This window comes from Mesocricetus auratus, unplaced genomic scaffold (assembly GCF_017639785.1).
Source record: "Mesocricetus auratus isolate SY011 unplaced genomic scaffold, BCM_Maur_2.0 Super-Scaffold_2245, whole genome shotgun sequence".
NCBI classification, from domain to species: domain Eukaryota; kingdom Metazoa; phylum Chordata; class Mammalia; order Rodentia; family Cricetidae; genus Mesocricetus; species Mesocricetus auratus.
This window is the reverse complement of record NW_024429180.1, coordinates 879,875-894,842: the sequence shown is the minus strand read 5'-3', so window position 1 is coordinate 894,842 and position 14,968 is coordinate 879,875. Positions and strand designations below refer to the sequence as shown.

The 14,968-nt window shown below is 40.4% G+C and overlaps 1 protein-coding gene across 1 annotated transcript in view; it reads left to right on the top strand.

The window, feature by feature from the left end:
* Positions 1-4,638: 4,638 nt before the first annotated feature.
* Itgbl1 (integrin subunit beta like 1) overlaps positions 4,639-14,968 on the top strand; it is a 216,002-nt gene continuing 205,672 nt past the window's right edge. Inside the window, exons 1-2 of the mRNA XM_005079435.4 lie at positions 4,639-4,957; positions 5,841-6,058. Coding sequence (XP_005079492.1) covers positions 4,860-4,957; positions 5,841-6,058 — 316 coding nt within the window. The 5' untranslated portion in view covers positions 4,639-4,859. The remainder of the gene's footprint in view (positions 4,958-5,840; positions 6,059-14,968) is intronic.

Below are 14,968 nucleotides of genomic sequence, written 5' to 3'. Positions count from 1 at the left end.
GTCAGGGATGGTAATGCCTCCGGATGTTGCCCTGTTGACCAGGGTTGTTTTGGCTCTCCTGGGTCTTTTTATCCATATAAAGTTGAGAATTGTTTTTTTCAAGGTCTGTGAAGAATTGTGCTGGGATTTTAGTGGGGATTGCATTAAATCTGCATATTGCTTTCAGTTAAGATTGCCATTTTTACTATATTGATCCTACCTATCCAAGAGCATGGGAGTTCTTTCCATTTTCTCAAAGTTCTTTCGATACAGGTCTTTCACTTATTTAGTTAGAGTTACCCCAAGGTATTGTTTGTGGCTCTTGTACTATATGCAGATAATAAAAGGGCAGAGAAAGTGAGAAAGTTTTAAAGTGTGTTTGTGGAAAATACTTGTTCCCATGCAAATGTGGAATGATTGTGGCTATCATGAGAATTGAGTGACCTTCAGTTTTATTCATAGACATTAAGAGTATTAATGCCCTAAAGCTGTAATATGTAAGAAAGATGTGAGAGAAACAGCAACACTTGTTTTTAAGACGTCTAGAACTATTGGGGGGGAATAAATGTGTAGGCAGTGGCCCTGGCAAAGATAAATTTTTAACTTCAAGTATTTGAATCCAGACTTTCTTTCAGGACATTTTTAATGACTTCTTTAAATAGCCTGGAGTTAAAGGGTACAGACCCTGGAGAAACTTTCAGTCAAAGGTACACTCTGCTGGCCTTTTGTCTTCTTGCCAAGTTGGCCTAATTGTTTGGCAAATATGTTGTTATCAAGTTTAATTTGGAAGCAGTCTTAAGGAAATCATTAAATCCTTAAATTCTATGATTTTGTGGCCCAAAGATTTAAGAACAACAGTCAAGAAATGAGATGCTTTCAATCTCTTTAAATGTGGTTCCATACTGGCGAGTTTATTGTCCCTCTTTATTGCTGTGTCCCTTAACTGACTCAGGGTCTTTCTTCATGTCTGAAAAAAATTGAGAAATGCAGGACATTTGTACAAAGTAAAAGGGGTGAGGAAGTGGCTATTTAATACTTCAGCAGGAACAAGAAAGCAAAAGTAAATTTGTTTGAAACCAAAAGCAAACTTAATATTACTGTTTTATTTTGACAGTTTCTGTGGCTCTAAGATCTTTTACTGAGTCACTTAGTCAACCACAAAACAGGTTTTTAACTTAGAGGTAATATAGTTTCTGAAGCCCTGTAATGTGATGATTCAAAAGTCTCAATTTTTTTCAGTCACCAAGTGCATACTGTCTTTACCACACAGTTGTACACTCTGAAAAACTGGTCAGGTTCAATGGTGTGAACCTGTATTCCAGCTACATAGGGGCTAAGGCAGAAACATCATGTTTAAGGCCTCCTAGGGTTGTAAAATGAATTCAGCCAGGACAATTCAGTGAGAACCTATCTCAAAACAAGTGCTCTGGATATGGAGAACAGTGGCAGAGGTTTTGCATAGCATGCTTAAGACTCCAGGTTCAATCATATGTATTCTCATTTTTAGGAGCGAGAAACTTTCATGAAATATCATTTAAATATACTTAATGGTTTCACTGATCTGGGGAAAGAGCCCAGGAATGTTTCTCTCTTTCTTTTTTTTATTTTCATTTTTAAATTAGAAACAAGGTTGCTTCACATATCAAGGGAATGTTTATTTCTAATAATCTCTCTGTCTCTGTCTCTCTCTGTCTCTCTCTGTCTCTCTGTCTCTCTGTCTCTGTCTCTGTCTCTGTCTCTCTCTCTCTCTCTGTAGACGGAGGTTCTGTCCCACCTGGTCCCACAGCCATTTAGCCCCAAATAAACACATAGAGACTTATATTAATTATTAACTGCTTGGCCAATGGCTTAGACTTCTTACTGAGTAGCTCTCTCATAATTATTAATCCATAACTATTAATCAATGTATTTCTATATGACCTTATCTTACTGGAGAATGCCCAGCATCCTATATTCCTGGTAGCTACATGGCATCTCCCTGGCAGCTCACTCTCTGAGTCCTCTTCCCAGAATTATCCTCATCTGGTAGCCCTGCCTATGCTTCCTTCCTGGCTACTGGCCAATCAGTGTTTTATTCATTAACCAATAAAAGAAACATATATACAGAAGGACATCCCCCATGCCTCACATTGGGGGTGCCTTCAATGTGGCAAAACTGACTGATTGGGCAAAGACCTGCCCTTGACTCAACTGCTGACAGTATGTTGTCCAAATTGGACAAATAAGACACCACAAAGAGTGATGGCCGACCTTGCAAAGCCAAGGCAATCCAGTCATTCAGATTATCTTGGTTCACAGAAATGTCTGTCAAATATGCTGGGCCTCTATGGTTAGCTGGTGGCAATCTCCATTCTCTGACTTTCAGGCTTTATTTGTACAAGCAAGATATCACCACATCTCTCTTTCTGTCTCTCTCTCAAACACACACACACACACACACACACGCACACACACATGAACACACTCAGGCACACACGCACACACTGCTGAATTTTATACCAAACGAGAGTGTGAAAACTATAGCCTTAAGACACCATTTTAAATCCAGAAAATAAATGTTCAAAATGTTCACATATCAGTTCTCCATTCTATAACACATATTTTCCCCCTCAGTAAAAAAAAATTCAAAAAAATTATATAATACACGATTAACATTAAAGCTTTGTGTTTTCACTGCAATTTCCTACTCAGACTTTTGGATAGAAGCTTTTTCATCTTCCCTTCATCACCAAGGTTCTTTGATGTTTGCTGGAAAGTCTATCCACATGTCTCCATTGTGTTGTGGGAAGGAATGTAATGCTAAATCTTGCAAAGACCAGACCTATATCCATATACCCTTGGCCTCAGTCTTGGGTCCTATGAGCTGCAAGGCTTCTCTACTCACTCTGAGAAAGTAGATTTCTTGGAGGTACCACTGAAACATACTCTGTATGTTTGAAGTTTCAGTAGGTTGGATGAAGAAGCCTGAAGACGCACATTTCTAGTAAGTTCTCCAGTGGTGCTGATGCTACTGGTCTATGGACCACACTTCTGAAGCAGCTTCCCATTCTGCCTCCCAACCACTGAACTCACCTGAGCCTCTGTTTCAAACACCTCTGTAACAGAATGAGCAGGTATCCAGGAAACCTGCCAACCTGGAACCCGTGCCTTCCTTCCAGTGTCACACTCTGGTACCAATATCTCAGAATTCTCTTCTCAGAAAGCCTCCAGTACCTCTCCCTGTAGTGTACCTCTATTCCAAATCTGTCCCCTAATGAGCCTAAGGACTGGCAAAGATCAGCTGTTTGCAGACATCCATGCAAAGTTTCTATTGGTAGAGATACAAGCAGAGGGAGAAATAGAAAAGGCATTTAAGAGCATTTCTATTCCTTTTTTTCTCCAGCAGTGTTGGGATGTGTTGTCCTTTTATCCACCTATATAGATGCCAGGGGAAATTCTAACATGTAGGACCTTATACCTAACCTTAAGGCTTACAAAGCCATGAATGATTCTAGGGACCATCAGCATCAGGAGAAGCCATTACACGTAATGAATCTTTTATAGGGTGAATGAAGACTTTCCTCCATCTGCATACTTTCCCAACTGGCCCTACAATGTGGGTGACCATGTGTGAACCATTGGGGGCCCCACAGTTTTCAGCTGAAATGCCACTGTAACTTCTCTGTGAGCTTCAGTGAGTCAAATCATTTCCTTGATCTCATCTTTTTATTCTTTGAAAGTAAGAATAAAATAGTTACATTTCTAGTCTATTCCACTCCAATTTTATTATCGAGGTTAGTTCTTCTTCCTGCAGCGTTCAGCTCAACTCTTGCACCCTTAGAGGTGAATGGCTCCTGTATCTAATCAGGAAGTATCTTTCCATTGCAATCCCTGGTCCTTTGATGTTTTTTGTTTTGATTGACAGCAAACTAGTCCTCTGCCTTCCCAGAAAGGAGTATGCCCCCTTTGCCCTGTGTATGTCTCCTCCATCTTGCACAGACACTGGTGTCTGAAAGAAGTGTAATTAGAAAACAATGTGTGATTATTCTCACAATCAAAATTAATATTAGAGTCTGGCACTGAGTAGGTGACTAAGAAATGCACTGATTGTTTTCTCTTTAGTGCAAACCACACTGTAAACAGATATTTTATTTTGTTTCTGCATACTGAAATCAGAGGAGAGAATGGAGTAGATTTGGAACAACCTTAATTTGGACTGTCCAAGTCAAGAAAAAAAATGTGTCTGTGATAAGAAACTGGCTTGAATAACTGGAGGAAAAATGCACTTTTTAGATACTGAAGGAATAATACACCCATGGTTCAAAACAAAGCTTAATGAATACACAGAATTCTGCTTGCTGGCTTTGCCCGCATGTCTCAGGCCGCCACTGGGCATCTTTTACAAAGCTGGTGAAAGCAATTCCCTGCTGTGTCCACCCATAGTCCTCCTCGTCATTTTCACAATTCAGGAATTATTTTAACAGTGCCTTTCCTATCAACTATTCCAAGCATCCCCTTGATAAATATTTCTCGGGCCTGTTCTTGAAGAGAGACGTGATTTTTTTTTTTCAAATCTGTGATCAGGACACTTTTTTTTCTTAAATGTCAAAATAAACCATCTGCTTGTACAACTGTTTCTAATTACTTCCCTGCCTAGACTCTCCACTGGAGGAGTTTGGCACTAGCACCCCGCCCAGAGCGGTTCCACTGCCCAAGTCCTTGCAGGCAATTGAGCCTCCAGGAGGAGCCCAGAACCTGCGAGTTCGGGTGTCCCAAGTCCTTCTGCCTGGACATCTGCTGGTGCCACTTCTCCCTCCTGTTGTCTCCTGTGAAAGCCCCACCTTGTGGCAAGGCAGAGCAGCTGGCCTGCCCCTCTTGCCTGCACAGTCCCTCAGCTCAGCATGCATCCTCCAGGCGTCAGGAACTTCTTGTTGCTGGTATCCTCCCTTCTCTTCCTTGGGCTGTCAGCTGTCCCTCAAAGCTTCTCACCATCTCTGAGGTAAGTTTGGTTTATTGTTCTTTGAGACGGACCTGCTGCGCTGTACGTGGCAGAACTCAAAAGCTTGCAAACGACTGACTGGCCTCAGCCAAGTGCAGTTACTAAATCGGACCTGGGATAAACTGTTTTCAACCTGTTCTTCCATTTCTCCCCTTCTATCTAGCCTTCATATCTGCTCTTTCACTTTTTATTTGGAAAAAAATGCTCATTGGATAAAACGTCATTTCTCCCTCTGCAAATACGTGTGTGTGTGTGGGATCTCTTTTACTCCAAGTCAAAGATTTACTTATGCATACCTGTGTCGCCCCACAGCCTGCATGACAGCTTTATTTCTCATATAGAACTTTCTTTGTAATATGCTTGATGGCTCTGCCCCCTCTTGTATTGCATTTTGAAATAGACAACGAGTTCCATTTTGACTTTTTAAAAAGTAGAGTTCTTCAGGTCTACTTCAAACACAATTTAAAAGCATTTTTCTTCCTTTCTTATACATGATACAATAAAACTTTTTCTACACATTTGTCATTCATCTCTTTTCTAGTTATCAGATAATAGCGGGCCATTTTTAAAAAGATGGAACAAAAAGCCAGCCGAGTATCATACTTCAAACTAATTTGTGTTTAATTAAAATGTGCATTTAAGATGAAGTGGCAACCCACCAAGGAGCAAGGGGCCATCGCCTCTGTCTACTTGGAAGGTGCTATTTCAAGTCATGGTTAAAACAACTCTTCAGAGGCATGCTTAGCCGGCAGGAAAATGAGGCGGGAGGCCTCTTTTCCATAGGGGGGGGGGGGGGTGTCGGGGGCCGGTATGGACTGGGAGAAGAAGGGGCGGGACCTGTGTCTGACTATGGCCTGGTTGTGGCCTTTCTTATCTCTTGCAGAAGCTTGTCCGGCGCCCCCTGCAGGCTGTCCAGGGCCGAGTCCGAGCGTAGATGTCGTGCACCTGGGCAACCCCCAGGGGGTGCTCTGTGCCATGACCGTGGCCGATGCGAGTGTGGGGTCTGCATCTGTCAAGTGACCGAACCTGGCACCTATTTTGGTCCGCTGTGTGAGTGTCACGAATGGGTGTGCGAGACCTATGACGGAAAAACCTGCGCAGGTAAGGCACGGGTGCTGCCCCCCCTTGGGGGTCACCCACCTCCAATCAGGCACCTAGTTAAGTAATTGCTACCAGAGAAGGCCATGCTCTTATGCAACTTCACCATTATTTATTACATTATTTTTCCTCCTCATTGGACTTCACTTAAGTGGAAATTATAAACATATATGTATATAATATATATATTTCATTGACCTCATTATACATTTTACTTGCCTCTTCTGTGGCTCCTCACTATGAACTAGATTCTTCAGAGCTTCACAAATGGAGTACCTTGAGGGTCTCCCTGTACCCTGTCAGACATGTCAATCATCATATTTGAATATTATGATCCTCATTTTATAGTAAATATGAATGAGTGCTATTGTCCTCAAAAATCAAGGAGGCAGTACCTTCGAGTCTGAATTTCCCTTTTTACTCTCAGTGGTTTCTCCATAGGGAGAGGTACATATCTAAAATCATGGCAGTAAAAGGCACATATTTACTGGGAAGCCGTTAACTGCTAGGAATTGTGAGCTGCAGTGAAAAGTGCTTTCTCGTAAGGGTGGAGTGAAAGTACATTTGTTTCCCTTGCGCACTTGAAAGCATAACTCAAGGTCTGATTTTGGGAAGGGTCAGAAACTTTAACCTCTTTAACAATTTCATGGAACTGTGTCTTTTACTGGTGGGCAAGAGCCTCACTTAATTTACTATGACCAATGTAGAAACTCCACTAACAAAAGCCAACATGGTGTATGCCAAGCAGGGTTTGGCCGACCAGTAGGAAAACAAAGCAAGTTATTTTACCCTGGAGGCTGCTGAGACTAAGATGTCCAACAATAACATCAAGAGATAAAAACCAAACTTACAACAGCAACGTTTTTCCTTAGGATCTGGGCCCAAGAGTCCATCAAGACAGCTGCAGTATTTAGGTTGTATGATACGGAAAAAATAATCCTAGAGGTAACTCAGAGGGGCACAGGTGCTTCTAGGTGGTTTGTTTGTGAAGTTTTGTGAGGACCCTGAATCAACCCTTGTTACTTTTAACTACATTTGTCTCAAGCTTGAATTATTAGGGGTAGCTCCTTGGAACGAAAACAATGCTTTATCTGCTATTTCATTCCAAATTCAGCTATCACTCAGTCTCTCTGGCAAGACCTTCACAGTGGTATGAGCTTTGAGCAAAATTTTCAGGGCTTTTAGTGTTGTTGTTTGATTAGAAAATAAAGTGGTGAGATGAAGCCTTTAGCTAGTAAAACTAGCAATGATGGCTGAGCGCCATTCCATAAGCTTCCCTACAAAGGGCCTTGGCTGGTGCCTTGCTGTGAGTCTGTCTTTGTGATACTGTGGGCTTTGGAGTCCTTTCTCCTTTCTTGGAGGGACTGGTTGTTTACTTATAACATCTTAGTCACTGGATTCCTTCCTTCTTGATACTAAATGCAGGACCGAGCCACAAGGTTTTTGTGCCTTTCTATAGAGGGCAAAAGATATCTGTTCACAGCTGAGTGGAATACTCATGCCCTTCTGACTCTCTCTCACTTGCAGAAGGATGCACATTGAAGGGTGGCCACTGAGATTTCCCTTCAGGGTCTTCTTCGCTATCTGCCCCTGACACTACTGTGAGCACATTTGCCAGGCCCAGAAGGAATCCTCACAGGGAGCCCAGATCTGCCTTGCCAGCTCACCCTCCTGTTCTGTGATTCAGATTTAGCATCTCCATCCTACTTTCAATTTCACAACTACTGTGAAAATACAGCAACATGATTTTTTGTTTGCTCGTTTTTTTTGTTTGTTTTGTGAATCCATCTGACATTTGCCTTGTTATACCCCTGGAAGTCCTTTGTGGAAATACAGTAATTGCCAGAGACTTCCTTTCCATTTTAAAGAACACAAATCCTACACCACAAACTAATTGGGGGATAGAATCTGTCAGAAAATTTCAGACTTCAAATCCTAGTCCATCTGGCTATTTGAACTCAGTTATTTAAACACCTATGCCTTCGTTTCTTCATCTGAAAAATAGAAATCTTTTAAAAACTATTTATTTTATTTTATGCATATTAATTTTTTCATGCATGTATCTGTGTGTACCACATGTGTGTCTGGCTCCTGTACAGCTCAGAGGCAGGTGTCCAATCCCCTGGAACTGCAGTTATAATGGTTATGAGCCACCATGTGGGTGCTGGGGACCAACCTAGGTCTTCGGCAAGAGTAACAATTGCTTTCAACTATAGATTCATTTCTCCAGCCCCCAAAATGGACATCTTAACAGTAACAGCCTTATAGAATTGTGAGGATTTATATGTGTGGAATATTTCAGGTGGTATGAAGTGCTCAGTGCACACTGAGGTATTGATATGTGTAACATCATTATGAATAGATGTATGGTTGTGTGTGTAGAAAGATAAGTAGGTAGCCTGCCTGGTCTTATGGTTGTTGGGTATTTGTGGCTGTGAGATCGTCTTAATTTTCTTCATGTAGTTGGGGCCTGTTACTGATTTGAGGCTCCAGAGGTCAAGCAAGGATAGCAGTTTTGGCCTAGCCTCAAAACATCTGCATTATGCACACTGTGCCCTTTTAAAGTGTAGTCAGGATTCTTACACTGTGAATCATAAGAACTGTAGCTATTTTAATTTAAGCTGGTTGAAAAAATGTCTGCACTACCACAACTATGTTTTTGGCCACCGGCACCTGAATCTATGTCTCACTTCTTCAGCATACAGATTTGGCTAGTGACTGTTCCTGGCTATGTGATGGTTTATTGTGGGATAAACTAATTTTGGGTAAATTGTGTCTGTGAGAACAGCAGTGTGTTTCTTCGCATGAAAACAAACTTTAGCTTGGTATTTCTAAAGCATCCCTGGATAAAACCCATGAAAACAATGACATACTTCAAATAAAACATTCCTTTGCTAAAAAGTCTTTTGAGTTGCTTTTGAAATGTGTCACTGAAAATGAAAGGTATGTAGCACATGCCTTTAATCCCAGCACTCAGGAGGCAGAGACAGGTGGATCTTTGTTAGTTCAAAGCTAGACTGGTCTACAGACTGAGTCCCAGAATAGCCAGAGCTACACAGAGAAACCCTGTTTTGAATAACACACACACACACACACACACACACACACACACAATATATATATGTATATGTATATTATATATGTCTATATGATAGATAGTTCAGTGTTGCTCTCATGGATGCAGAACACCCCCCACATAAACATAATACAAATAAAATAGGGAACTAGAGAGGTGGCTTATAGTTAATAGCACTTACTGCTCTTATAAAAGAGCCAAGTTCAATACTCAGAACCCATGGCAAGTGGCTCACAATCCCTTGTAACCCATGCTCTGGGGCAATCTGACATCTTTGGCATTTTTTTTAGTCAAGTTCATAATCGGGAACAACTGCTGATTTCAGTTTAGCTAACACAAAGTACTGTGTGTTTGGTAGTCTCTCTACTGTTAATGTGGTTGGGAAGCTGGGGCTATGCTTTGGGACAGGAGGCTACTGGAACTACCAAGTACCTATAATGCAGTGTAGGGTATAATTCCAGTGGGGATTCCATTCAGTCAGGTATTAGATAATGTGGCTAAAATTTTGTTAAAAGTAGGAAATAATTGATGTAAGACTTTAAGGATAGGGAATTGTTAGGTAAAAAAAGAATAAAGACTTGGAATTCTAAGAACTCAGGTACCAGCTGACATTGGGGAAGGCATATCGGATGTACTAGGAATAGTGAAGGACGCAGGGCTGCTTGACTGGATCTTAGCACCACAGGTAAAACAGCAAGGGGCCTGTTAAAAGGAGTTAGAGTTGAAGGAATGAAATAGACCATTAAACGTTGGCAAAGTTTGTATCTCTTAAACAACTGCTAGGAGCTATTGCATTCTGGGATGTAGGAGTGATGGCTTATGGTCTGGTTTGTGAGAAACGCCATGATGCACAAGGACATAGGGTGGAGAAGAGACTCAGTGAATGAGAATTTAGTTTAAACGCTATGGACATTTGCAGCTCAGGGAAGAGAGAACAGGGCCGAACTGGGATGATTTTAAAACCTATTTTAAAAACATTTTTTCTTGTGATTTGACACTCTAGGATGAGAGAGATAACGAATTAAAACAGAGTGAGATCTCAGTGAATGGGGATGTGATAGAACAAATGGGATAAAGAAGTGAGGAAAAGAGTTAGGTAGCTCTTAGTCAGTGGCTTACAGTCCTTATTAAACAACAGTGTCTGGTGTAGAAATGCCATGCAATGCAGAACTATTTATTGCTGGAGGGATGCAGCTCTGTACTTCATCAACCAAGAATCCTGGGACAGAATGGGAATCTGGTCTGAACTGTTAAATGGTTTGGATTGATAACTCTGACCCAGTTATTAAGTTTCTCTGAATTCCGTGTCTTTGGAGGCAACAATATCCTTATGGTTGTGAAGAACCTTGGATCAAGCATGATATTCCAAATAATTTACATGTTTACTCATACATATATTTGGGTTTATGCATGTATTCAGATTATTGAATATTCTTATCTGCGTTAGCTTTTGTGCACAAACACAAATATAAATAATGGAAATAAAATAGAATGTCTTTGTCATATGAGATTTTCTTGCAGCTATTTCTGACCTTTACACAGTTAAATAATTACCATGAGGGTGATATGTTTTGTATGACTGTTATACTCTCTCAATTTTCATAATCTGAGGACTATTTGACCTGCTTTTCTGCCCCATAGTTATGGTATCCATTAGACCATTGAGTCATTTCTTTCCAGTCCTCTTTTTGTGGATTTATTGTTTGGTTTTTCCTTTCTTAGTCACTTTCTGTTCTCCATTTCCTTTAATTTCAAGCCTTTTACAGTGTTCTTTGCCCACTGTTTTGTCTTTGTCTTGCCCCATTTGGACTTAGCTTCCTCTTCCTGTCTCTGTGCACTGATGTCAAAGGAATGGGGAAAGTAACATCACTACCAGTCTTTAATCTTCCTCTCTGCTGGAGCACCATACTGGCCAGACTCTGTACCTTGCTACCTTTCATGCCTCTTCCTCATGCTCTTGGCACTACTTGTAATTTTGGATTAGGGTCACCAGTACTAGCTTGCTCACTTTACACAAGCATTATGTGACTCATCTCTTAGACTTACCTGTTTTGAGCAAACACACCTTGAATCACTCCAAGTGATATATAAAAATTAAAAGTTTTTCTCTTATGGAAAGCACCAATCACTTAGATCATTTTCCTCAGTTTTACCAGGTGAGGTGGCTATCATTCTGAATTTCTACCATGGAGACCCCTACCCCAAACTGCTCTGCTGTCTTGGTCTCAGTCACATGGTGTCTCATCTGATCTTGAGCCACAATGTTATTGGTCTTGAGGTGAATAACCAAAACCCATGCCATAGGAGCAGAGAGTCCATGTCTCTTGTTTGTGTTCCTTCATTTCCTAGATGATATTCATTCTGAGGATATTTAATGGAAAACAGAACATCTTTCTGCATCCCATATCATACCCTTGTATCTGTATTTTCTTGCTGTCATAACAAATGTTGCAAGTCCTATCATTGTAAGAACACAAGTAGATTTTCTTATAGTTTCTGCAGGGCTGGTCTGAATCTGCCAGCGCTGAGTTGTGGATAGATGCTCCCTTTATGGAGGCTCTGTTGATAATCTGCTCCTGGTTATTCCATGTCTAGAGAATTGCTTCCCTGTGATTTAACAACTAAGATGCTTGTTTTTCTGCAGCTACTCCACTTTGTGTCTGAGAATCTGTTCTCCAGTCTTTAGGCTTCCTCCTGGCAATGTCTCAGAACCATCAAAGGGATGTCTAATCCTTCTCATGCTGCCATTTCTGGGTCTCTTCTGTTGTTGCCCTTCTCTCCTCATTGTGCCCAGTCAGTTCTCCACTTTACAGACTTCAATAACCCAAGGAGAGTCTTTTATCTCAAGACCCATTCCCTTAACCAAACCACTGAAGTTCCTTTTGTCATGCATGGCAATCTATTAGTCCCAGTAAGAAGAGAGTGGATACTTTTGAGGATTTTCTGGTCTATAGTAGGGTGATTACCCTATTGTTAATTGCTGTGCATGTGAATAGCAATGGAGAGGTTCTACTACTAGGCTGCTACTAGGCTTAGTCCTGTGTATCACTGTTTCCAGAGCTATCCACAGGATTTAATTTCTCTGACCTCCACAGAATAGCATAAAGCTTCTAGTACAGATCTGGAGAAAAACTAAAGGTTTGTGTTTTTTAGTGAAGTGGCTGTTTTCAATATTTAGCATTCTTACTTGCCATGGTAACCCAGTCATAAATTTTGCTTCCTTGTCTGTGCAAAGGAGACAGGCTGAAGATGCATCGGGTGAGGTGTGAATGAATCAACAGGGGATGATGTGGAAGGAACTCTTTTGTACTATGTGTCTCCTATATTGCCTGGAGTGTACACTTTGAATCAAGAGATGCACAAGGTGGCCATATGTGAAAAAGTGATACCTATAAGACACAGGATGTAGTGTTTCGGAGGTTCCATTGATCAGCCTCTGTGCAACTGGCAGTGTAACTCAAGACAGCTTTTGACCATAAGAAAAAGGAAGTTCTTTTCTCATCTTTCTCTTTCTTTCTTTCTTTCTTTCTTTCTTTCTTTCTTTCTTTCTTTCTTTCTTTCTTTCTTTCTTTCTTCCTTCCTTCCTTCATTCCTTCCTCTGTCCCTCCCTCCCTCCTTTCCTTCCTTCCTTCTATCTTCCTTCCTTCTGTCTTCCTTCCTTCCTTTTTTTCGTTGAGAGGCAGTTCTTATTTTTTAAAAGATTTATTTATTTTTATATTATGTGTGTGGGTGTTTTTCTAGTACATGGGTCTTTGTACCACATTGTTCCTGGTGTCCACGGAAACCAGAATCCCCTGGGAGTGGAGTTTCAGATGATTATGAGTCACCATGCGGGTACTAGGAATTGAACTGGATTCTCTCAAAAAAAATAATGGTTGTATTAAAAAACTTCAAGTTTGTCAGAATAGAACATATAGGGCAGATGCAGTGGTAACCTTGATCTCAGGAGACTTGGAAGACTCATTTCCACATCAGATCATCTGCTTTCTGGCCATTACCAGCTTAGACAAATCCTGCAAGACTCAGTTTTATTATTTCTGAAATGGACACAATTGCTGCCCTGGGGAAGATTACTGAAAAATTAATTTAATCTTAAATGTCCTTAATTTATCTGAATACCCAAGTTTTATTAAAATGATGCGTAGTTGCCATGAAGGAATCAGTGCAGACACTGTGTGTGCAAATGTGTTCTCACCACAGATATAATAACCATGTAAGGTACAAATATGCCAACTGTTAACTAAAATGTGTATACACATATATATATGTATAATAAAATATAATATGTAATGTTGTACACAATGAAATATACTATGTATCTGTAAATTTAAACAGGTAATGAATAGAGGCCATTATATTTCATGTAGAGAAGAGGTTCCAACTGATGATCAGACCTTTTGAAATTCAGTATCATCCTGTCATGTCCCTAGGAAAGACTTAATGCTGAAATTTATTAGATCAGCTCAATCCTAAATGTTATTCCCATGGATTAAAGATAATTGTGATGCTTTGTTGGTTTGTTTGCTTGTTGTTGTTGTTTTCTTTTGGGGTTTGAGGTGAGTTTTGTTTGGATTATGCTTTGTAGTCAACCCAGGCTAGTGACTTGCTCATACTAGGGAGCATATACCAGGAATCTCAGAAAAGCATGGGCCTCTTCTACCCACATTCCATGACCACCTAGGACCTCTGTCAATGAAATGCAATGACAGACTCTCCACACTATTTAAGCTACTATTTATACCCCTTTCCCTTCGTCACTTCATTGCCTGGGTATGTGTAATTTGTATTGAAGAAAGTTAAACATGTGTGCTATAATTCCTTCTTTCTGGTTAATAATAGCTCCTGAAGCTAACCAATGAAAGCTTTATGTGTACCTTCATGTTTTCTCATACATACGTGAATATTTGTCATAAACAACTATGTCCACAAGCAAACTGAAACATATACATAAGTCTCTTTCCCTCCTTACTTCTTAATTTCTTAATAATCTTATTATGACTCCTACTTTATGTAAAAGAATTTCACTGAATAGTGGCTTGGCATATTAACTTATCAGACTATTAGAGGATTTACATCATGGTGATATTATTTTGTCTTCTTGTATGTTTTGTTTTGATTTAGAACTTTGTATTCTGGGCTTCAGTTTAAAATTATTCACATACCCAAGTGGAAGCTTCCCTATACAGCTTTCTGGCACACTGGCTTTTGCACATTTATGTCGACATTTCTACTAGCTTGAGTTGTCTTTGCAGACATGCACAAGGGAATTCCCAGCTACAAGGAAGTGATAGAAAAGCTGCCTTCCTGTTTCTTGATCTTGGCAAGAGGGAACTTCAGATCAGTGAACTCGCAGAGCAATAGCTTTTGTCCTTTCGGGAATTTAGCTCCCAAGGTTAGTCTGTGATTCAAGGGCTCAGATCATACCTGAGAGACTGAAGTCTCATACTTCTGGGATCGGGGGTGCCAAAGGGATTTTCTGTGGTGTTTATAGGCCTCTGCACAGGTGAATTCTCAAGCTATTTTCCATTAACTCTTAAATTGATAAAGAGAGAGAGAGCTGGGAGAAGGTTACAAATCTCATTTTCTGTGGAAAAAGAGTACTTTGTCTTTTCAAGAATCACATTTCCTGGCAAATAAGAAACTGTATCTTGTAATAGGACTCACTCTTCCGTCTATTCCAAGTCATCTTACTCAGGGATGGATAGAAGAATGTCGGTTTTATAAAGGGAAGAGAAGAATAAGGACTTTATAAGGGGAGAGAGCTGACCTTGCTCTACCCCAGCCTTTGCTTATACTGTAAAATAACTGTCGCTTCTCCAAGCCCTACTATAGCAATT